Source organism: Falco peregrinus, chromosome 5 (assembly GCF_023634155.1).
Source record: "Falco peregrinus isolate bFalPer1 chromosome 5, bFalPer1.pri, whole genome shotgun sequence".
Classification (NCBI taxonomy): Eukaryota; Metazoa; Chordata; class Aves; order Falconiformes; family Falconidae; genus Falco; species Falco peregrinus.
The window spans coordinates 95,159,904-95,184,854 of record NC_073725.1 but is presented as its reverse complement, the minus strand read 5'-3'; the positions used below and the strand labels follow the sequence as shown (position 1 = coordinate 95,184,854).

The 24,951-nt window shown below is 39.0% G+C and overlaps 1 protein-coding gene across 2 annotated transcripts in view; it reads right to left on the bottom strand.

Annotated features, from left to right (window-relative positions):
- The window catches only part of PDZRN3 (PDZ domain containing ring finger 3), a 147,499-nt gene that overhangs the window by 11,706 nt on the left and 110,842 nt on the right, over positions 1-24,951 (bottom strand). Inside the window, exons 1-3 of one of the 2 annotated variants that reach the window (XM_013296396.3) lie at positions 21,435-21,729; positions 5,068-5,321; positions 2,480-2,567 (exon numbers count right to left, since the gene is read on the bottom strand). In XM_013296396.3, coding sequence (XP_013151850.2) covers positions 2,480-2,567; positions 5,068-5,321; positions 21,435-21,503 — 411 coding nt within the window. In that variant the 5' untranslated portion in view covers positions 21,504-21,729. Of the gene's footprint in view, positions 1-2,479; positions 2,568-5,067; positions 5,322-21,434; positions 21,730-24,951 lie in introns of those variants that run through there. The other variant, XM_055805898.1, reaches the window with a different exon arrangement.

The following is a 24,951-nucleotide window of genomic DNA, read 5'->3' as shown; positions in this document are numbered from 1 at the left end:
AGCAGTTAGCAAGCATTTCATGTAGTTTTTCACCTCCAAGCTTAGTCTCAGCTAGCTATTCAGCTGGGTTCAGTTCTCTACTCGGGAAGAAAGCAAGACCTACATACAAGTTGCATATAGGAAAGGGTAAAGACAGAAAGTCAAATGGGAGAGAACAAGTCCTCTTTTTGATGTAGAATGTTCTCCTTTGTAATGTGAGAAAGTTAACACGCTGAGAAAGCCCTTACTTGGGCTGTGTGTCTGACAGCCGGACAGACTTGTTTGAATAAACATATTAATGCGTAACGTTTCTGGGGAATCCTGGAGTGACATTATTCTTCGTTTATGAGCCTGAAACGACTTCTGGCTGGGCCTCTGAAGAATGAATGTACTTTTAATTTATAATAAAATAGTAGTTCAGCGTATAGTCTTTCTTTCCTTGTGGCATGTAAACTTCAAAAGAAAAGAAATGGTATTTATTTATTTTTTTGTTGTAGGGAATACATGTCAGTTACCTCTGAGTCATCAATTTTAAGATAAATGTGGAGAGATAGAACTAAGAACACAATTTTGGCTTCTCTGCAATACTGCCAGCATAAATTCCTGCCTGTGGATATTTACATTAGAAGCTGCTTGTGAACTTGGGTATTTCACTGTTTTTTTCCTTTTTACTTGTTAGAAATCACTAACCAGTCAGTTATAGACCATAAAAGTTTAGATGAGGAGCTTCTGATTTAAATTCAAAGCACATTTTATGGACACAGAAACCCAGAAGGCTGACTTGATGGCTTTCTCACTTTAGACATTCCTGCTGCAGTCAATGAAATGGTGCCTTTGTGGTCTTTTAAAACATATCTATCAAAAGACAAACAAAAAAGCCACTAGCCAGTTGAGTCCCTGTTAGCACTTTGACCTTACCATTGATCATAGTCTCTACAATTTGAACAAGAATCTTTAGTGTTTTTTAAGAAATACTATTAGGCTACAGAGACTTTTCTAATGTTCATCTCCCTGTGTTACTAAGCTGATCACCTTTTGCCTTGAAGTACTATATCAATGTCAAAATTATTAATGTTGGGGGTTTAAGGCATATTAACGTCTGACTACTGAAGTGCATGGGTTTAAACTGTTTTTAGCTCAGCTGGTTGACATTTTAATGGAAGCAATATAATTTATCCACAATATTAAATTTCCTAAAATATAGATTTTTGGAAAGACACTGGCAGATAATACTAATTTGTTCTACATTTTCCCTTAAGACTGAAATCTATATTATATTTTTTTTAAGAAAAAAAAAAAAGGCACTTGTTTGAGAAGTAAGGCCTTGAAGTCTGCTAAACAGCATTTGTTTTACTGGCACTTTGATTTTATCCTGCCTTTGATTTGTGTTTGTATACAGAGATGAATTGCTACCAGATCTGCAGAATTTGAAAACAATTTTTTTATGAGGTTTTAGTCCTTGATCCTGCAAACACTTTTATAGGAGGGAACAACTTCATGCTCATAGAATGACTGAACACTGCTCCCATTGAAGCTCTTGATAAATCTATCGCTGATTTAAACAGAGCTACAGACAGGTCAGCATTGCTTGCTTTGACAAATAAGCGTTAGCTAGACAAGGATCTAAGAAATCAGGAGTTGCAAGCAAGCTAAGAGGTATTCACTTACGGATAATCTTGAATGGATTATCTGGGTCACACATTGCTGGTAGTATTTAGAAGTACTGAGATACTTCGCTGTTATTTATTACAAATGATTAAAAGCACTTCAGTGTGTCGGTACTGCTTAACTATCTTGCAGAACTAACACTCAAAATTTCTGTGCTGTGCTCTGTATTGTTGGGAGCAGGTTATTAAAATTGAGAAAGCTAAGGATGAACTTTTGATGGGATATACAAGTGTTAAAGCCAAAAGCGTTTTTTAAGTATTTGGCAGGAAAAGGCCTTGTGTGCCTCTGTGACTGGTTCAACTTTTATTATCTGTAATTTTATATATATACACATATAACTTTTCAGTTATGAAAAAGGGAGGAACAGCTTAGTATCAAGGGAGTGAAATATGTTCTGGTCTTGTCTTGTAAACTTAAAATACTTCTAAATTATATGATGATCAAGAACATCTGTTAGTCAGCTGGAGAATATTTAAGTGAAACTCACACATTTTTACTCTGACTTTGTGGAACAGGCCTGTCCTGCCACTCACCAAAGCTGAAAAGTATTTCAGATTTTCAGAAAGTCTATGTCAGCATATTTATACCGAATTTAATTAACAGAATCAATGACTTCATTATTTATGTTAATTTGTTAGCTGAAGAGTTGGCTCATCGGTCCACGGTGCATAGTTAAATACGCTGCTGTTAAGGTTTGCAAGCTGCGAAGTAACTAGTGAGCAATGTTATTACAAATATTTGCTTTGAAATGTCTTTTCACTTTATACACAATATAAAGACTGTGACATGCACATGTTTAACTGTTAGTAACTAGCTACTAAAGACTAAGTACCTCTAATTCCAGCTCATCTCGGTCCATTTCTTGATGAATTCCTCCCATGTAGTCATTTGGGTCATAGTATTCATGCACTGATGGATGGCTGAAAAAAACCTTATGTTTTAGGACAGCACTCAGCACTCTCGTTAGCATATGAATACATTCCAAGCTTATAGCAAGTCGTCACAAACACGATGGACTAACACCCATGCCAAAAATTTGCATGTGGTTAATTATATATACTATACCATTTACACCAATAAGTGCATGAAAAAATTCAGGTATTGTAAGAGGAGTCTAAAACATCTGGCACCTTACAATGAATGAGAGACTTGTAAAGAGTCTTAGTGTTTATTAATGATTTTTCTCTGAATGTAAAGCTGACTTGGGGGGAAAATATACAGAGAAGAGAGCAGCAAGTAGGGTAACGGGTACCAAGTGACAACTAAGTCAGTAAATATTTGCTGGGGTTCAAGATGAGAGGGAATAAGAGATTATTTACTTGTGAGTTCAGGTTATGTGCAGACATGAAAGTAGAATCATTCTTGCCGAGCTGCTTGGTGTTTTTACTTTGCCTTAAAGACACAAAATTTTATCAAATTTCTAAGTACTATCAAAATAATATGCCACCCAACTAGTTGGATCAACAGTATTCTGTTGATTGATTTGAATGCAATAGGCTGTACATAATGATTTAAATACTATTTAAATATGCACTACTTCATATTGCCATTCACTGTTGGCATGCTGCTTTTTACAACTTGAGCCCTCTGACACTTTCACTGTCTATACTTCGGAAGTTGTAACCAGCGTAATGCTCCTGTGATCACTTTTCTAGGCTGTGTGTTGGTTTTTTTTTTTTTGCAATTAAAGTAAACTCCCTTTAATTCTCTGCTAACTAGATACATGCTTCTTTGTAAGTGTGAGGCTATTTATGTACCAGCATTTCCTAATTGGCTAAGATACCCAAGTTGCTATACACAGGCTAAATTAAGCTGAATGGGATTTTTAGAAGTTACAGGAAGCATTAAGAAAAACCATCTCTGTTTGCTTGTGCATGCTGGGTGACAGCGTACCCAAATAGCTAACTGACTGCCTTTGTATGAAGGGATAGACGTGAGGCAGGCTATGTGGTTAAGACCAGCATCTACATTAAAGCAAGGCCACTGATGATGCTAGCAGTTTGAATCTATGCCTAACACTTAAGGGGCAATATGAAGTTACTTGCTAGGACTGAGCTGGTATTATGCAGGCATGTTGCAACATAAAAAATTCATCATGAATTAATCTTTGCCATTTTTCTAATGTAATCTGTTTTGCAATTGGAAAGTTGCAGGTATTGAAAACCCCTCTTGCAAATGTGTTTGGGGGTACGCAGTGGGTAGGTGCTCTAAGAATAAGTGTGTCCTCTCCACAGTGCTCTAAGCCCTGCTGCTTGTTCACTGCAAACAAGCCCAAAGCTGTAGCCTTTTGTCAAATGTTTCCGCTAAAACATGCAGCTGTGCTTGAATTTTCAATGGGCTGGGAATAGGTGGCCATGCAGTAATATCCGATGGAAGTCTTTCAAGTAATCAGCACTGAGAGTCATGAACAGAACAGACATTCACACAGGCGCCCAGTTGCTGGCTGAGTGTGTGAATGTTAACACGCCGTGAAAGTCACTCAGGAGCAGTACAGGATCAGTGCCTGTTTGTAGTCAAACCCTATTTCTTGGAGCATTGAGAGGGGTGTCCGGAGAGGCATGCTGGGGTGTGTTGGTGTGCCGATGGACGATTGCAGCTCAGGCTGCCTGCGGGTTCCTTTCAGAGCCATACTGTGCAGCCAGAACACGTGCACACTAGCAGTGCCTCTGACAGTGTCCAGGGTCACCGCAAACCCAGGTATTGCTGTGGATTGACCGGATCATGGTCTCATACACAGCAGCTGAGATGTTCAGAATCCTTTCTGTTCCTTTTTCTCTTGTGGAGATGTGTGGCAAGATGACAGGCAATTTGCATGGGTTCCTTGGGGAGCTGTTTTCCTGTTGAACAGCGTGTGAGGGCGTGGTGTGTGTGTGCCAGGAGATAATTGTCATTTTTATTTGTAAGTATAAAAGCATCAAACTACCATTAACAATAATTAAAATTTGATTCTAAAACATCCATGACAGCACTGGTAAGTAATTTTAGTCCTAGAAAATAACTTATTTGAGTAACATCACTGCAGGGTTATAATAAAGTAATTAATACACTGGAACAGAACGTAGCAGCTCTTAGCATTACACAATTTATGGCAGCCATAAAAAATAAAGTTAAAGCATAAGCAACCCAAAGAGGCAGTGAGAGGAATTACAAGAAGCAATAACTTTATCCATCAAATGCCAGCAAAAAATGAGCTTTATGAGGCCATGTTGTGACTGAGTAGCATTACTCATGTGAGTAATGGCTTGCTAATGTGTAGAAAAAAATTAAAACATTTTGAGTTATGGCTGAATAGCATATGAATCCTGGCTGCTTCTGGGAGTACATGTTTACCAGCAAGTAAAGGTGAGATTGTGAACTACTCCTAACATGCCATGTTAAGGAATGCAAGAATTTTCAAGGGCTTTGTAAACTGTTACTTACTCTTCAGGTAGGAGATATGGGTCTAGCACAGAGACGGGTGGAGTAGGTGAGCCCATCTTGCTTAGAGCCATGATGTGTTCAAAAGTGATATCTGTCTGTGTGCCCACGTCTACCAGCTGAGAGTCATGAGGAGGAGTGAAGACCTTGGTGCGTGGTGTTCTTCTCAGGACTTGCACCACAATGGGCTCCTTGGCTGTTTTGAATGCTTCCACTGCCTGCTCGTGTGTTGCTTTAGATAAATCCTTCCCATTGACCTGTGGGAAGAAAACAAGCAAAGCAATGAGAGAAACAGTCAGAAAGTGGAGGGTATTGTTGGTTTTGGCTGTTAAGTCTCAACTTCCATCTAAAGGTATATATACATGTACTAGGAACTATTTATGTAATGTTACGCTTCTCTCATCTTCCCGTTTTACTACAGCAACTTTACAAATCCTGTGCTCTGCTTTTTATTTTGGTAGTTAGATTTTATTGGGCTCACTGAACTAAAGCACAAACCAGCATCCCATTTGTTTCTTGCAGATTAGAAATCCCTCAGCCCTTGTTCAAACAGAAAAAGTTATTGATTCTCCTATAATTTTTCTGGTTTTGTTTGTTTTTTAATCTTTTAACCTTTTTGCTGAACAGAACTACCGGGACAAGATCTGAAACTACAAAACCATGTATTTGTGTCTGATGAACAACTTTTCAGATGAGACATGACAATGGTACGCAGTCCCTGCAGTAAAAACCTGCATTTTATGGATGGGATGGACATCAGACTGGGGTAGTGAATAGAAATACTAAGGGAAAAACAATCATGGGCTTTTCTTTGAAAGGACTTTTTTGGCTGTGTAGCTTGGCCATTCCCCATCTCCAGATCTCACCACCGTTATCTCGTGGTTGAATGAATAACGTAACAGAACCTTTACTAAACATGACTGAGAGACTCCACCGAGAACTACCAGTACTAGATGTGCCAGGCCAAGAAGGGGGCAGGGGGTGGTGGTGTCTGAGAAGAGAATCTTAAAACAGATCCCTCCTGTCTCAAAGGAGTAGTGAAGATTCTGTTCACAACAGCAAAACTGAAATGAGGCAATCAATTCTATACACAGTTTCAAATCTTTGGCAAGCAGAGGTGTCCTTCCTGATCCAGAGAGGGGTCTTGAGAATTTCCAGCCCACTGTGGCTTTGCATATCACTCTTGCTTAGCTTCTTTCCTCACACAGTTTCTAATGAATTCTTCATAAGTATCTAAGTCTAACCAGAGGCTGTGAAAGAGATGAGGTCATATTCATCAGAATTTTTATAAAGCTGCAGAACAGTAACTCTCATTTCAAGTTTTCGTTCTTGAGAAATTGTAATGTTTCTGTCTGTCTCTGACTGTACGGATTGTAATTTTAAGGAAGCTAAACACAATGAACAGTTTGGAACAAACTGAAAAAAGGCAACTATGGTAAAAAGACTGCATCTGTGCCTACTTCTTGCTGTTTCCAGCCCAACACAGAGATTTCTTTTGAAATTTGGCCTGTTTGTCAATACGTTGGCAAATCTGAAAGCTCTGTGCGCTCATATGCAAGAAGTGATGTTACAGAAATAGTGGGAACCACTAGTAATTCCAGTAAGTTTTTATCCTCTTTTAACCTGCAAACTGTTTGCATTTTAGTATAGATGACAAGAAACAATTGATGAGAAGCTGCCCAGAGAAAGCTGTACAGTGAAATTATGATCTAAAGCCTCATGCTATCATATAATTGTTACCACGTTCTTTGGAGTGGGGCAAATGTTGGCTGACACAGAGATAAACTGAAATTGGAGATTTGAAGATGCTATATGACCACTGACAGTGAGGGCCCCTGTCATAGCAGTCCTTCTCATTAAGAATCATACTTTATTTATATATTTTCTTTATGAATGATGTCTTACATCTTAACTCTTTCCAGTTAGACAGCTGTTCACTTGATAAACCACATTACTGTATTTGTAATCAGAGGTATGAGTTGCACAGCAGAAACTCTTGCCTTCTGCAGGGAAGAATAGCTTATTTTTTCCAAGGCACAAAAATAATGAATTGCCTTGATTGGACACAGATGGAATCATGCCTAGCCTCAGGTATCAGTGGTGGCTACTGCTCTGTAATTTACTCATTTTTGTACATGCCTGAAATGTGCACTGAGGTGGTGACTCTGCCACATTAGCTTCTTAAATATGATTGAAAATGCTAAAATATATCTCGAGATTCTGCTATCTTGGCTTCTGTCAGATTGCACCTAGTTCACAAATCTAGTCCCATTAAACTAAGTGGGGCAACTGAACGAGTAACATTACTCAGTGCAGTAACTGAATGTAGCCCATACTTAATGGATTGCCCACAGCAAAGAACTGGGTAATAGTAAAGAGGGTTAACTCAAGTGCAGAGCAGATTGGAAAGGCTGACTTCCTGCTGAATTACCCTGTGCACGTAACGCTTCTACACTGTCATCTTTGGTTTATCTGAGAGAGGCGATGACACCAGGGTTCTTAAGCCAGCTGAGTATGGAAGGTGTTAGCATTACATTTATATTACACCAACACTTGTATTGAACTCAATTGCTCTCAGTAATGTATACCCTGTAAAGTTTGGCCTGGTCAAATTAAATATCATTAACTCGCTCAATTGAGCAGATTACTTTAAAACAATTTGCAGAGCTGTAAAATTAAGTTCAGTGTAATGTTTTCTCTGGAAAAAGGAAAGCTGATTATGGTTTGAGTTTTATTATTTGCTGCAAATTAAATGTTGCACATTTTACTGTGTGCATCCTAATATTTTTTTTTTTTTGTATAACTAAATCCAACAAGCAATCAAAAAGGAAGAATCTAAATTGCAGCAAGGGTAGTGTTTTTCAGAAATATGCTCAGAACAACCCTTGAGCAGGAAGCTTTCAGTGTGAGATGTTTTCTACATCTTTATGCTAAAAACTGGTAAAATAATGTGTAGGATAGTCTTCCAGTTTATTCCTCAATATTGTAATGAATTTGGGTTACACACAGTTTAGTACAGGCCTGCATTTTAGTTTAGGTTCCTTAGGACACTTAATTTCCGCAGATCTGTGGACTGGCATACTTTGTGCTTTCATATGTAACTGTTATATTTAAATAATCATAACTTCAAAGTCAGGTTGATATCATGTAAGGAACAGGCGGTTGTTGCACTATATTGTAAACTGTTATTACAGGAGTTATTTCCAAGTAGTATCCTGACTGTTTTCTACAAGCTGATAATGCAGTGAAAAAGAGAAGTGCTGCGCAGCCAGGCAGAAGGATGCGAGACCAGATTTTAGAATCAGGGAGAAGAGCCAGCTAAATTTTAATCTAAAACCTCTCCTACTGCCAAGGGGACCTCATGCAGAAAAGGTTTGTGACTTTCTGGCTTTTGGTTGAGATTCAGCATTTTGTAGGCCTGCCTGCTGCCGCATTCCCTCTCTGGCAGCAGTTGGCAGCAGGACTGCTACATGCAGGTTTTCACAAATGCCTACTCATCAGAGGCTTAACTGTAGATACTGGACAGTCAGTGAGATTGTTGAGGAGCATGTGCTCGTCTTGTTCTGCTTCACTGGCTGCAAGGATAGCCCCAGTGGAGGGGCTGGAGAAAACCTGGGGGCAGGGACATTAAGTGCTGTAAGTAATGGCAGCAGGGCTGCTCTGCTAGAACATTTCATCTTGTATTGCTGGCTTCAAGTTGGAACTGAGCATTTTGTTGGTTAATTTGTATTCAGCAATGTCTACTTGGGCATTTTAGAATACTAGGACTCTGCAGAGCATGGTAAATAAATAAGTCTAAAAGGGGATTTATATTTGACGTATATACAATTTTGTGTTACGGGTTTGATAAGATGGCACTGACTATAGTGAAATGAAAGCATAACACACTGTACTGTTATTATGTGTTTCTTAACCTACTGCTAAAATATGCTTGGGGATTTTGTCTTTGGAAGTGAGTAATGCTATGAAATATGGCAGCACCCACATCGTATTAGGCAAGCAATTCTCTGGACGCTAGCCGTTCACAAAGTGAATGGTTTCAGGGTCAGTCTGTGGATCTCTTGCAAGGGACTGATTTGTAAATTCAAACTGAGTGGAACCCTTTTAGCTCGGCACATTTCTGTTTTGATCAGCAGTCTTCAGCAATGTGGTGGACTGCTGACTGATTAGATGTGTTCAGAACTGCACTAACAAAATAAGAGGTAATGGGCTGCACCAAGCTATCGCTATTAACCACTTAATTTCTGAATGTAGAATGATGGAAGAATATGCAATGATGCAAAAATACGCTTTAAAGTGATTTACAGCAGGGTAATTACACTGTCTGAAACTAGCCCCTTAAAATCCTGGGGTAACTGCCACATTACGTTTTAAATATCGAGCAGTGAATAGTTTGTATTTACTTCTTTTTTTCCCCATCCCAGCAAATCAATAATATAATCTTCTGCTGATGGGACATGAGGATGGCTATGCTAAAATATTTGGATAATGAAACCTAGTAATTCTCACGTCTGTTCATGTACATCAGAGCCAAACTGCTACTTTTTCTAGATGAAAAAGCAAGTATTGGTATTTTATTTTTCGTAGCACGCAAATGATGCAGAAGAAAAATGTACTGGGAATACTGGGATGATTTCAATGGCCTGATTTCTGGTGTCTGTGTAGAATCAGTGCTTGTGGCTAATTCTGAGCCCTTCCAAAACTTTAGCAAATAGATGATATTAAGATGTTTAGTTTCTGTCTGGAAATTTTTTCACAATTAACTAACAATTATTCCCAGTGCTTAAAAGCCGATAAATATATTAGTACAGTTGCACTTTGTAAAAAAAAAAAAAAAAAAAAAGTGTCTCTATAATCATAGACACTTTATTCCTAATGCTGCTGAATTGTGCTCAGTAAAATTCTTCCTTTTAAATAGTTACATTTGAAATACCACAGAAGAAAAAAAATATCCATGCATATGAATGCTTGAGAAGACTGCCAAACCCTAAAAATATGCATAATTTCTTAAGAACATGCCATGTGACAGAGACAATGGGATCTTTCATGGCACAAAAGATAGATAAATTAACTTGTCTGAAATGTTGAAATGCTTAGCTTTTGGACCTTCTTTGCATTGGAAATATATTGAATATGGAGAAAGCTGTAGTTAAACTGAAGTGCATGTAGCTGAAATGAACTGAATGGACCTTGATGAAATTTGTGGTGGAGCCAGACAGTAGGGTTAGCAACTGTATGAGATGCAGAGATAAATACTTGGAATTAAGACCATACAGTAAATACGGAAGAGATGTTTGATTTTTTTTAAAAAAGAATTTATGTAATGATTATGAAATAGAATAGTATTTATAGTAATTTATAGTATATACTGTTTGTTATATTCTTTTGCACAGAAGTAGGCTGCAGAGTGCACACTACCTAAAATCTGTGTTGTAAGTCAGCAAGATATCTATAGATAAAGGCAGCATAATCCTGTCTGGGGAGTGTCTCCTAGAAGTTTTCTTTTAATACTTGGAACAAAAATAAAATAGTCACTTGAGCCTGATTTGATGCTCACTAAAGTCTGAGAGTTTTGCCTTTGCAATGCCTTGGTTTGGGCTCTGACTGAAACAGAGCTAAGTCTAATAGCAAAGCAAGATGTTATGAAGCTGAGTGTGCCATCAGCATTCAGTTGGCACGGCCAAACTGTGATAATGGAAAGGGAAATGCTGTCATGGCCAATGAAGGTAAAACATGATACGTATTTGTAACGGAGAAAAAGAGAGATGATGCAACAAGGTGTAATAGGGGAGGCCATGACACAAATCTAAGTGGAGAGTCCCAGCAAACAAATAAATGGAAATGATGTCTTAAACTCATTTCAGCCATGGGGCTTTCATTAATTCCCACTTCCAAGAAGTAAATGGTGAGAAAAATAAACAGGAATTAATAAAAAGGAAAAAAAAAAGGAAAAGAAAAAAGACAAAATACTGTATCTGGCCAAAAATGGAAGCACCAGATGAATTTCACTGTTGAACCCTAAACATAAGGTGAAACTGCTGAAGAATAGCCTGTGACAGTTAGATGTGAAAGCAACAAATGCAATGTGATTGTAAGATCAAACTTCCTAGTGCTGTGAAAAAGGCTGGAAAAGTTAGTGCTACCTTGGAGATAAAAGAGTAAAAATGTGCAGTAGGATCTTGCTGGGTGTAGTGTTTGTAAGACCCAAGTGCATTTCTGAGTCTGTTTTCAAATCTCTCTTGCATTAGTAGCTACTCATTAAGTAGCTTGTCAGATGCAACATATTATAAACCTGCATCATCTAATGTTGGATGTAGATAATAAGAGTATAGGATGCTGCAGTACACGTGGCCACTGGAGAGGAAGAAAGAACAAATCTGTGATGGGCAAATCAACAAGGAGTAAAGCAAGGAAAACAGGAGAAAACCTTAGGTCTTTAGGCTTGTGAAGAATTTGCACTTCCTAGCTGGGACATGGTTTTCCATATAATTCTATGGTGCTGCAAGTGTGTGTGGTATTGGATATACAACAGCTTGTCTCTCTCTGTCAGAGCTGTGCGAGGTGTTTGGCATCCCTCCTGTTGAAATCTCTTCCCTCACAGTGAAATACCTTTTGTGAGGATAGATTTTTTTCATGTTTAACACCATATGTACGTGCTTTTACTTTAACAGTTATTCTGCTGAGAGGTTTGGTATCCTCCAGCAATTTCAGAGCCAACTGCCACTTTTTAGAAGCTAATTTCAGGCCAAATCTTCCTGAGGTCAAAACTGGCGTGTGGTCTGGAGGCTGGGAGCCCTCCAGCCTTCACGCTGTGAGGACAAGGCTGGACCTCCTGTGCAAGTCAGTGGAGTTTGTAGCCATGACTAAGATGACAGAATTGTACTCTGTTACTAGAAAACACATTCTTATTTTTGAGGTATGAGGAAGGTATTTTCATGAGATAGTACACAGTTGTGCTATTACATAAATGTCATTTTATCAATAGATGCTGTTTAATTGTTTAGCAAGGTAAGGGATTTACATGTTTTATTTTTCTGGGTGGGAAGAGAAGACTGCCACTTTGCTGATGGCAAACGTAAATTGGGGGTGTTCAGGTATATAAAAATATGCCACTTGTTTACACAGACAGAATTTCCTCCTGGTTACCACCAATCTTGTGTTCTTTTCCTTCTGATAAAATGCTTATGGAATACCCAGTATTTTTTTTTTCTGTTTTCCTGTGATAGCAAATTTACGCAGCTGGGTTATTCACAAAAGAAAGATGTTCCTTGAACTGATTCTGTTTCCCACTTGCAGTCACAAGGGGGGCATGCAGCTGAGCCCCTGGGAGCCCTGCAGAGGCGATACAAGGGCAATGGGACAGGGCTGTGCTAGAAAGAGGTTTGCAGAAGAGAATAAGGCAGGACATTCGATGAATGTAGGTGTAGAGTTTTGCATTTAAGCATGTGCAAGCATTGTTTGCAATAGTATAGATGAAGAAACTCTGGATATTGGCAGAAATATTTAACGGAAAGGTTGAGAAAGCCAGAAAATTCCTGTGGATAAGAGTTTACTGTGTGTAGTTACAATTACTTTGTACTTTATTTTTGCTTAAATAGTGTGTAAAAAAAATTGTTTGCTTCATGTTGGTAGTACGCAACAGAAACTAGAAACCAAGAAAGGTTTCAGTAAAAGAAAATTATTTTTCCATCCATCAAGTTAGACTGATTTATGTGGATTTAATGTCATGAATGGTAAACATTTGTATGCATTGTACAGCTTGTTGGTTCTTCTATGCTTCACAGATGTCACAGAGAAAAAAACTTTTTTGCTTAAGAATGAGTAAGCAGCTTTTCTTTGTAGAAATTCATGCAAATCCTTGGGAAATGCACTATCAAAATGCTAGTTCTGTTAGACTACAGACGTCTGTGCTCCATTTAAAACGCTCTTTATGGTCTGATTCACTTCTTTAGTGAGTTCTTAAGAAGTCTGCATATTAAGAAAAAGCAGCAGAACTTTAAAGATTTTTATAGAAACTAGAACAGCAAAAAGCCTATTTTCTAAACCCCCTTTTCCTCAGGAACTGGAGAAAGAAGGTTCAAAATATAGGTTAATTCTTCTTGCAGCTCCATCTAATCCTTCTTTTATTTCCCTCATATGGACAGTCTCTCTCTTTTTCAAAAAACCCAGAATTATATTGTTTAGTAATAGACTGTTTCCATGTGTGTGCATTTCCCTTCTGCCTTGTGAGCCACCCATGACAAAATAGTTAAGACCAAAGAAAAATTCTTTACTTAAGAGTAAAAAATACATTTGTTCTCTAAACCATTAACTTCCAAAAGGAAAATCTTGGGAGAAAGACCCTTGAAATAAAGGAATTTTTATTCTGCTAGTAATTAGCACATTTACTTATTTAACAAGGCAATGCTAGTACTCTACATAGCATATGAAAATGTGCCTGCTTTTCACTGGCTCCTCAGTCTCTGCTCCTATGTATCATGACTCAAAACCATAGGGAATTTTATCATTTGCCTCAATGAAACCAGATTTAGACTAATGCTGGGGTTTCTGAGACTACTGTACTTAGTGAAGTTTATTTGGAGCCCTTCTTAAATATGCATTCATCAGTTTAAATGATTTTGTATCAGGGCAGAAATACTTTTTCATATTTTGTCTGCATTTAAAAAGGTATTCTTTTATGTATCTGCTCATGGCTTAACTCTGGTCCATGTAAACCAGAACGAAGTTTACAGACCCTCCCTTTTTAATGACTCCGTCTGCCATTTCAGTAGCATGGCCCAGAGGGAGCCAATCAATTATATTTCTCAGCGAGGTACAAATGACAGCCATAAATAATCATGAATTACTAATGACCAGAATTCAGCAAGTCTAATCACCCACTTCCATTCTTTAGATTTGCCCATGTATAGTGCTGTGCCTCCGCTGTGGCACCTTGGGCTGCTTCTGCTGTCACGTTACATCGAAATGCTCTTGCCCTTCTCAAATGTGCCCCTCTGAAGAGAAAAAACCTACCTCTATGTATTCATCTAGTACAGCAAGTTACAGCTTTTTTTATGAATGAGTGCTTTTTAAAAAGCTGTCTATCTCTATGTGTAAAATAATACACAATGATAGTAAATAGCATAAAAAGATTAATCTGTTTAGTTGAGGGTGTAATGTTACATGGATTTAATCTAAATTGGAGTAACGTAAGAAACACATTCTTGTACCGAATCAGGCCAAAAGTCCTTGTAGATGATTCGCCTTTCTCCAAGAGTGGCATGCTGAGGGTGCTCTGAGAATGCTGTAAGAGTAAGACTTACCTGAAGGGAACTTTCCCCTGCTAATGCCCTACCAGCACCTACAGCTCAAATAGTTGACAGTCTAGCAATATTTTAGACCATACCTCAATTAAAATCAGAGTAGTACAAGTTGGTGTATAGACCAGGCCTTCAAATACTACTATTATTATTTTAGCGGCACATCAAACTACACAAACACAGAGAGCGTGTTCTCTGGAGAGCCTGCTCCAAGCAAAAAGACGGGAGGAGTGTTGTACAGATGAGATGATGAAACCTAAAACAAGTTAGTGATCTACCTGATGCCCCATGAGAGCACACCACAATGAGAGCTGAGCACTGATCTCCAAGACACCATGTGTAAGGCCATTCTAATTCATGACATTCCCATTTCTGCAGCTGGTCACTGTGGTTTTTGAGTCCATTCTCTTATTCCCTCCCTTCTTCCACAAATGTCTCAGTGATATAAGGCAGGGAAAGAACAATTGTGGATAGCTCTGAAGATTTTCTGTGTTGAAGAGGGTTATTGAAGTTGGTACCAAAAAAAGATGGAAAAAAACCATCCAGTGCCGCTATATGGGAACCTAGCACCAGTGACAGATCCAAGTGGGTTCGTTAACAAGAAAGCCTGCTGCTTTAGTAGCTACCTGGTATCTGCAGAGTAGGCTTTGTCATCTTGGGCCACCTCCTTCCAGAAATACAGCAGTGTTTTTGGCTGAAGAAAACTAACCTCAGAGGTGTTGTATAGGTAGGATCCCACCACCACTCCGCTGTACTCTTCCAGTCCATGCTGCTTGACTATGGCCTAGAATTCTCATAGTGTGCTACTGATTAAAACCCTTTATTTTTCTTTTTTGGCTAAAATTGATGGCAGTTACACAGATTCTGTCAGGTCAGATACAAGAGCTTCTGTTGCACTCTGCAAGCAACTCTGCCTAATCTAAAAAGGCTTTCTTACCAGCTGTCATCTTTCAATGTACGGATGATCGCTTTCTCTAAAATGATGCTGTAGGAGCTACCTTAGTGTAAATGCACATGATCCATGAGAATACGTAAACCAAATATGGTTTTAGGCTGCTTGTACAATTACTCTTTCTATGAAGCTGAACACTTACTTCTCAAGTGTTCCCAAGGAGTCTGATGGTGGTGTTCGAGAAATGGAGTGCTACTGAACACAGCTAATGTACTGTCTCAGTATAAAGCTGGAAGTTTCAACAATCAGAAATGAAATGAGGAAGCACCCAGTTTCTGTGCCAGTGGACAATGTGGCTGATCACCTACAACGTGTCCATGTCCAGAATTATCATTGCATTGACACAAGTATAAAAACACTGCTGTGATGCTTGTGCTTTTTTTCTTTTAGATGGTGGCCTCTGATTTTTGCCTTAAGATAAACTATGTTAGTAGGAAGGCTTCCTTCAATAGTAATTGTTTAAAGTAGTGAATATTACAGTCTTGTTTAAAGTTTATGTGTATTTTATATTATTTATTTTGCCACCCTTCCGTCAAATCCCTAACTCGCTGCAGAGTTTAGGAGGGCTAGCTGGATCTGCTTGCATGTGCCCATTGAGTCTCTGAAAGGAACGATCCCAATGCATGTATAAATGTAGAGTTGTCCTGTCCTAGTGAAAATGAAGCCTGACCTTTTGTTTCATTATTAATGAACACAACAAAACACATGTATTAGATCTGCACTTTTTCATTACTCCATATGTTTCCTTTTTTCCCAGCCCATGTCTGACATGTGACGGTAAAGCACAGAGTGATTGTCCCTAGTGCCTTCTCCCTCGTGACTTCTTGCCACCTGCTTCATAGCATTAAACAGATGTATAAGTGTAAAGCATTACAAAACTCATCTTTTCAATCATTTATCACTTTAAAAAAATTCCAAATAAATCTGTGCTGTGGTTAAGCATTTTATCTGCTCTATGTAAAGAAGAAAGGCACCGTGGATTTCAGGAAGATTATGAAGGAGTAAGATATTTTATGTCCACGGTAGGTCAAATCATCCATTTATATCACAGGTGAACATTAGGAATTTTATTTATTTTGTATCACGTCTTGTTTATGTTCCTTTAATGGCCAAAATTTTCCTCTAACCTGCAGTGAAGAGTATCTTCCAGAGAAATCCTAACAGAGGCATTGCATTATTCATCATCAAGTGAAGAGGAAAATTTCAATTGCCAGTTTCTGGTAAATGTCTAATTAAGAAAGGGGACTTCTGAGCCACAGACAGGCGCCACAATCATTAAAGGGCAGTTTTCTGAAGATTATGAGTCTCCAGTCTGTCAAGCAGAGTTTTTCTACAGCTGAACTAATTCAGCAGTAGAAAACCCTGTCTAGAACAAAGCCCTTGGAATTAACATCTTGTTTAAGCAAACACATGCCTACTTTGAAGTAAGTGTGATAGGTTCACAACTGTTATTGAGGTCAAGTTTAATGGTAGTGAAGTGACAGAATATAACTTCAATGCTGTTCTTAATTTCAGCTGCAGCACAGACTGTACATACGGAGTATTTGAAGCCATACAGTGTATTTCAAGTAGACCAGTTTTCTATAATTGGCACAACCAGTTTGGTCTTAACATGGAAAACTACTAAAATGTATATCTAATTCTTTGGCTGCCCAATTAAATTTGAGGGTGTGAAAAGCATATGTACAGAGGCAATTATTCTTGTTTCCCAAATCTTACAGTTTGGATTAGAAATTTTTTTGAGCTGAACATTTATTTTGGCAAGCTTCATTTTGGCCCTGATTTAGGATAACAACATTGCTTAGTAGGTTTAAGTCTAGTTAGACTGCTTCCTTGAATCAGGCTTTCTTAATGACTGATTATTTTAGTCTAATTTTTTCAAGTCTAAATATGTGAATGGAATTGTAACAGTAAAGGCAACTGTACTGGTGATCAGCTCAGTGCAACTGGTTTGTGTGTGAGTTCTGCTGAAGGAGTAGTCTCCTCACAAATGATGCTGCTGGACGTTGCCAACGAAATACAGTGTCAGTTAGTTCCTCGTCACTACCATCTTCTCATTAGCACAGCAATAATTTGTATGCTGACCTTGGTGCTTATATAACCTTGGTTGCATCACATCTTAGTCTAGTTCAAAAGACAAATCTAGTTTGCCCACTATTGTTTTTACCAGCGCTGTCGTTTTCACTTGTCTCATTGACGTGCCAGGCCAAGAGCATGTGAACGGGGCTTTCAAGTTACTAAAACACTAAAAGGTCATTACAACAACTGTTTATTTATATATGAACTTTAGTATTTGTGAAACATGCCAGCTCAACAATCATAGAGGCTGAAATCCTCTGACCTCGGATCATCTGAAGCAAGGGCAGTGGCAATGTGAGCTTGTTTCCTGCCAGCGTTTCTATCCTTAATCTGGAGGGACAGCCTGGAGGAAGGGGTTAGTCTCCATATTCATCACGTCGTTTCTCAGCTGGAAGTGCCAGTTTTGATGGGTTGTTTTTATGATATTTTCTCACCATGAGAACTGGATGAACTCCATCATCTTGAATCCCAGTGAGCAGTTCTGAGCACTGCCCATGCAGTTTATAGTCATCTGTGACTTAAAATTCTATGTTCTTATCCTAGGAAATACTATGTGTCCATTTAGGTAAGCACACACAGTGAAACCATTTCCTCCCAAACTGCGTGTAAACATGTGCTTAGTGTGAAATAGGTACTGAGAAAGTTACTAAAATTGAAGACTTCATGTTTTTTATTTCACAAACTCAGAAGTTCTGTCTCAGATGACTCATTCATCTCTGTGTTTCCTTCAATGGAGATTACTTTTTGGTGCCCCACGAATTTTTCTACAAAGGGAAAAGCCCTTGTTTCTGTTATTTTTTGTATATGAGCTGATGACATTGAGAAAAAGAAACTGCAAAACTAGTTTAAAACACCTTCCCAGTTTTCTTGTTTTCTTTCTTCCCCCTTCTCCCTCCATTTTCACAACCTTTAAAATCTTCTGAAGAAAATTTCCATTTAACCAGAAACCCAAAATCTAATCGCATTTAATTACTTCATTTCATATGCTGGATGTAACTGGGAAGTCGGCCTCAGGATACAGCTAAGGTATTATATGCCTCACGTTGCTGCCACAGGCACGCTTATTGTTGGTGACACTGTTCTGCATCAAGATTTCAAGCTGCCACAGCCCCCTTTGTATTTGTAATACAAAGCATTGATATGCACAGCTACAATAGACTTTAATGACGAGGTGTCTTAATTTGGTTTTTATTATGTGATTAAAGGTACAATAAGGTATGTGTGCAACAAGAGGGAAGACCATTGTTCTGCATCATTAAGCTCACAGCGGCCCAAAAAGAAATTGTAGGCAATGTGCCAAAGCCCTTAATGAAGAGGATCTCTTTGAATTATCTATGGATGAGGAAGGGATAAAGCCTGAGCCCTGGTATATTTGATCCTCTTTGTGCTCTCTGTTATGAGGACTTACAAAGCCAGACGTACTGGACCTTCTGGAATTGTAATTTATTGAAGCATTAATTTCCCAGCCACACTAAAGCTCTTGGCCTAATAGAGAAAGTGCAGTTATGTACTATTATTAATTCTTGCAAGTGTTTTCTGAATTCCTACATCTCAGTCATGAACTTTTAAAAAATAAGGCTAAGGGGATTTATTTGTAACAATGCTCAGTATTTCCTAAAGCCAAGTTACGCAAATTTTGTCTAATTCAGACTTTTAAAAAAGCTTCTTTTACTTTTCTCTGGAATGGCAATGTTATCTTACCACATACTAGGGTTACCTATGGATGATACAAAATAGAACCACTGTAAGAGGTATTTGTTACTGCTAACATATTTTGAAACTTGTCTTTTATATTCTGTTACTTTAAATTACAATGATTCTTCATCTCCCCCACCATTAAATTTTACGTGATTGCTCTTATGTGTAGGTTCCATGAGGATGCACTTTTATAGTTACTGTGACATTTAATTATCTGGATGTACTCCATAAGCTACAGAATTCCCTCCCTCCTATCTTGTGAAACAGAGAAATCATAGTAGTACCCTGTTAAAATAGTTTTGCACAAGAATTTATGTTCTGGAATAATCAGGGATTATAGTCTTAAATAATTCAGGCTTTACTATGTTAGAAATCCCAGTTTTATAGGCTTACATGCATCTCTCACTTTTGTGGAAGCTGAGGGTATTCCAGCAATGTTTCCCCAAGGACTTCCATGCTTAAAGTTAATCACGAGTGCTGTGCACTCTGTTCCACACATTGCTGAAACAAGGTTGCAGCACTGGCAGGTTGATTTCTAAATCCAAACTACCACCAGGGATCTGCACCTGCAGCCAGCACTGGATAGTTCACCCATCTCAGATATCAGTGGGACTGTTCCTGTGAGTGATTTTAAGGACATGTATTTAAAGAATGTTGTCCTGCATCTGTTGGGAGATGTCAGTAACTTGCAAAGGTTCTCTTGCACCTTCATTTCACAACAGAAATTGTGCCAAGCTTCCTAAGCAATCAAAATATTAATAATTTGTTGTTGCCTCAGTTTGTTCTGGTTGTTGCACTTCTGAATGTGATTCACTGACAGCCGTCAAACCCAGACTGCATGAGAACTTGGCAACCTTGGGGGATAAGTAACTGTTACCACAGCCGCTGCTTGACCTGAATGGAGGATTCACACAAACAATACTGGCACCAGGTCTGCTGTCGCAGGCAGCACCTGAAACTACTTCTCTGTACAGAATAACGTCTGAGAAATCTGATTACCATTCTCTAAAATTCTTCCCACCATCACGTGCATAGCAGCTTAGCAAGTGGAAGTGAGTTAGTATAAATAGAAATGACAGTAAACATGTCTTCCTGTTTGCTCTCCCAAGTTTTTTTAGTTCCACAAAGCGCCAGTGCCCTTTGGGCGAGTAAGCAAGAATTAGATCAAAACTGTGTTTAAAATTTAATCGCTTCCCTACCACTATAACATACAAACCACATATTTTATTCCCTTTGCTGTCGGTGACATCCATATCTCAGACTAGATGCAGGTGGTAACGCAGCGAGGAGATGGGATGTTTCTCTCCCCCCGCCCCGCTGAGCAATCCCCTCTGCCGGCGGGCGCAGGGCACGGCACCGCTGGGATGTCGGCAGCGCTGGGATGTCACCTCGGCGCTCCTCTGCCCGCGGTAACTCACTTACTCTAAACTGCCTTACGAACCGCAAGGTGGTAGAGTACAGCTTGAAGGAGCCGCGTAGTTTCTGTTTATCCGGGCTGTTTCTACAGACAGCCCACTTCACGTTTTCAGAGGTTAACTGTAAGCTACCTGCCTATCATTATTTCAAAAGAGATCTGTAGGAGTGCGTCCCTAACACCTGGCCATCATGCTGCATGGTTCCATCGTGCTGGTTTGCTACAAGTCACACTTCAGATGTGACAGAGTAAGAAATTTCAGACAGACAGAAGGAAAAGCAGAAGCAGGCAATAACATTTTTGTAACAGAAGTTAACATATTACCAGAGTTTTAGAAAACTTTTCAGGTGCTTAATATCAGTAATTTGATGTAGAAAGATCTGTAGAGCAGTAATTTTAATCTGCTGTCAAATTAACTATTTGTTAGCTGGTATTTCTGCACACCGAGGTGCACAAACTACAACAACTAGACATAAACTTACTCTGGCAGGAACAGGCACTTAAAGACCAGACTGAGCACTGAATGCATTGCACAGAAAGAAGTGTCTGCATGTACTCATAAACAGATACAAAACCTTCCTGCACATCTTTCCTAACTTGATCAAGGAGTGTGTGGCCAAGCATGATCCTTGTCAAGAAATTTTACCTAATTCATACTGGAGAAATTACCAACAGAGTCCTATTTTGTGATGTAAAGTTTTGTAAGAAGTTTGATGTATAATGGCATACATTTAAATATCTGATGTTCTGCACGTGAGAATGGGAAGGTACATCATAAAACCATAATCATTAACACATCAAATAAGGCAAACCCCCTTTCATTTCCACTTGTATAAGCCATTTTTGGCTTATGTTCTTCCCATCATTAATAGTGGTCACAAGCCCAAAAGAGAATATTTGCTTTTAGAAATGAAATCTAATTCTTTACCTGACAAACTTCATACAGTAACTTGTACTGTTCTTCTTGCTTCTGTAGAGTGCACAAACTGCATCCCATGTTTAAATAAGTGGCAGAAATAATCTTCCTTATTCACCAGAGCAGCCCCAGTAATCTCTGTTACCGAGCATGCATGCATGCAGATATCCTTGAAACCCCTAGGTGAGCCGGCTGAACAGCTCGCGGTGGTATCGCACAGGGTGCTGCAGAGCAACTGTGCTTTTTTCTTTCGAGCTCTCCCTCCTTCCCTGGCAGTACACAGCACTCCCTCTGCCGCTCTGGCTGCGGCACTGTGCTCCAATGCACACGCTATATACTGCTACTCATGCATATTAATCAGCTCTCATTGACTATTCATACCAGACAGTGATACAGAAGCTATAATTGCCAGCTATGACAGCTGAAATTTCTCTAATTAACAGGCAAGTGCTTCAGTAGCAAGCATAATAAAAGACACTAACAATTTTGTAAACCGTTTTGTAGCAATTACAAATAAACATGACTACATTTTACTACGGTCCCTCAGGATAATTCTTAGCATATTTAAGCAGGCTACAAGTACAGTTTAAATGTAAGTCACAATGAAATGAATGGGATGGCACAGAACTCGGTGGTGGCTGTGGCGAAGTTGAATATGCTTAGCAGCATTTATTTTCCCCTCGTACTGAGGTGGCATCCGAGAGCCACCTTTTACAGCAGAAGATGACTGCACTGGGCATTTAACAAACACAACAGAGAAAGGCAATCTCTGTCCCTGAAAGCCTACGTGCAGCCTGAGGACCTGGCTACAAAGCAAAAGAGATATATATGAATGTATGTGGATTTAGGGAGCTACAAAAAAGAGTGCCTTGGATTAGTATTAATAGATTACCTTTAAACTAGTATTTACACCAAGTGAATAATGGGTCTCTATGTTACTGACTCTCATTGTATTTGAAGAGTGTAAACAACAGGTTCACATATTATTTGTTATATTAAAAATATAAACTTTACCAGATTATAAGAAGGTATACAATAAAATAAATATGGCATTTATGACTATTCAGTATTGGAGTGCCTAGATCCACACTGAACCTGTGCCACAGATGTAGAGATAAAACATCAGCGAACTGCCCAATGAAGTAGAAAAGTACTCATAAGTCATAAGCTTTATGGATATTTTCTAGTCTGTAGGAAACACTACCTTGTTATGAGTTTGAATTAACCATACCTTTTCCAATTGTTTAAGCATTCAGAAGGTGTGTATTTTTATAATCATTATTTCAATTCATCCTGCTTTAAAGAAGAGAACAGCTAGGAATGAGACCAAGGGTACAATTCCAATCCAGGCACTGCATGGCAGAGGGCCTGGATCTTGTGCTGTGGTTACCTAACTGGTTCCTGACTATTTGCTTAGTGAGTTTCTGTGGATGACAGTGGAAATGTTGTGCAAGGATCATCTACAGCTTTTATGTCCAAACGCTGTACATAGGTATCTCGTACATACCCAGCTGCCGCTACAATTGTGCCAACTCACAATTTGCATTAAGATCATCAGCTACTGCTGTCCTTACGTTTTAGTACTAAACTTTAGTAAATAGAGACTATGACAAGAAGGGGTTCCTTAACTCTGAGACTGAGTTTTGCCAGCAAAACCAACCTACCTACCTACAGGAAAAGAAAGGAAGGAGACCTCTTCAAATTCTTGCCAAATATCTGAAAGCAGGTAGGGGCTCCATCCCTGCGCTGTGACTGTGATGTTTCCTCGATAAGATTACTGCTGCAATGGTGGTAAAACTTGGAAGGTTAGAGCAAGAGAGAGGTACCCCAGACCTTACTGGTGGCCCTCTAAGCTGAAGAACAATTCAGGCTATCCCTGGTTAGATATGCTAACCACATTATACGGGCTTTTCCAAAGCTGGTTGACAGCCAGGGGCTGTGGATATTGAACAACTGGAAAGTCCTTGCATGAGGGAACTAGTGTTCTCTAAAAGCAGAAAAGATGATGATGATACTGAATAAAGTAAAAAACCAAACCAAAACAACAACAACAAAACCCCATAGTGAAATTGTAAAAAAAATGATTACAGCTTAAGCGACTTAAGGTAAAACTTTTAGAAATGCTGCCTATGTTTTGCTTTTTTCATGCAATTAAGTTTCTTCTTAAATACTGGTTGCTATTTAAAGGTTATTGTTCAGTTCAGGTGGCTGAGTTCACTCAGGAATTGTTTTTCTAGAAATAGCACACAGCTGGATCTGATTAGAAATAAAACAGAAACATGTGGGATATATCATTTCCAGTTTCAACGGAAATGCACCTATTTGTTATTTGCCTACAGTAACATGATAGATTATGTGAGATAATGTTTCATCTGATTCAAAAAGATAATCTGTAAACTGGGCCAGGAGAGTAAGTCCTGCAGAAGACTGTTGTTTTGATCTGAGCATGGAGGGATCCCATAAATGTGATGCTTCAGATTCTTCAGCTAACAAAGCCGAAGCATGTTGCTCAGCAGCAAACAGTGTGGCTTAGTGGTGCAGTTGGCTTTGTTGCACTGTTGCTCTGGTAAATAAGCTAGCCTGATAGTCAGGCCAGCGCTTATCTCAACGGAGATGTTTTCCATTATTGAGATCTAATTTATATTTTTCTATTCATCTCATAGGCAGAAATGGTAGCACTGCCTCATGTTCATATAAACTAGCTTTTACAGTACTTTGCCAAACTTTAAACTTCTGGGCTGTAAACTTGTGTTCTAGGCATTGTCCAATGCTGATTTTTGCTTTTAATGGTACACTTGAGCCAAAGTGTTTCAGTAACTTCTAAAGTAAGATTACAGAAAAAAAAACCACATTGCTTGCCCATGTTAAGAAATTCTGGTTATGTTTTCTTTGAGGAGATTTTAGTATCAACATAATTTGAAACAAGAATTTGAAGTTTGGCACAGGGACAGTTTGCGTTGTTCTTGTGAAATCTGCTAAATTTGGTCAGCTTTTAGAGCTGTTGCAGTTTGCATGTTCTCAGCAAGTTTTCAGTTTAATTCTTATGAGACTGCTTCCATAATTAACGAGTTTGGTGGGTGACACCAGAAGGTCTGGTGAGGCCAGTTCCGTTTCCTAATTGTTCTTTGTGAGGTTCAAGAACAAAGAGATCTTCTCAGTGCTCCTCACTGCTGGACTCAGGCAGCCAGAAAAAGCCACCTGAGCTGTCTGGGACGGGATGGATGCTAATTGCCTGATTATGCTTGCTTTATAACATACGTACCAAGGCAAGCCCGGGGTGTTACAGGAATACTTGTCGTGGTGGAGGTAAACTGGCTTCCTTTGGTTTGTCCAGGTCAGGCAGCTTGTTACGGGATCTGTCATCTGCATTAACAGTGTGTCATGTGTGGTCTCACCAGTGCGCCACAGATAATGAGCTTAACAAAACGTATGCGTAGTCGATGGCTTATACCACGTGTAATGTGAATATTATAGTGGTCCCAGCTGAATCTGAGCAATCCAGACTGAATGGGAAGCTAGTGAGCCAACT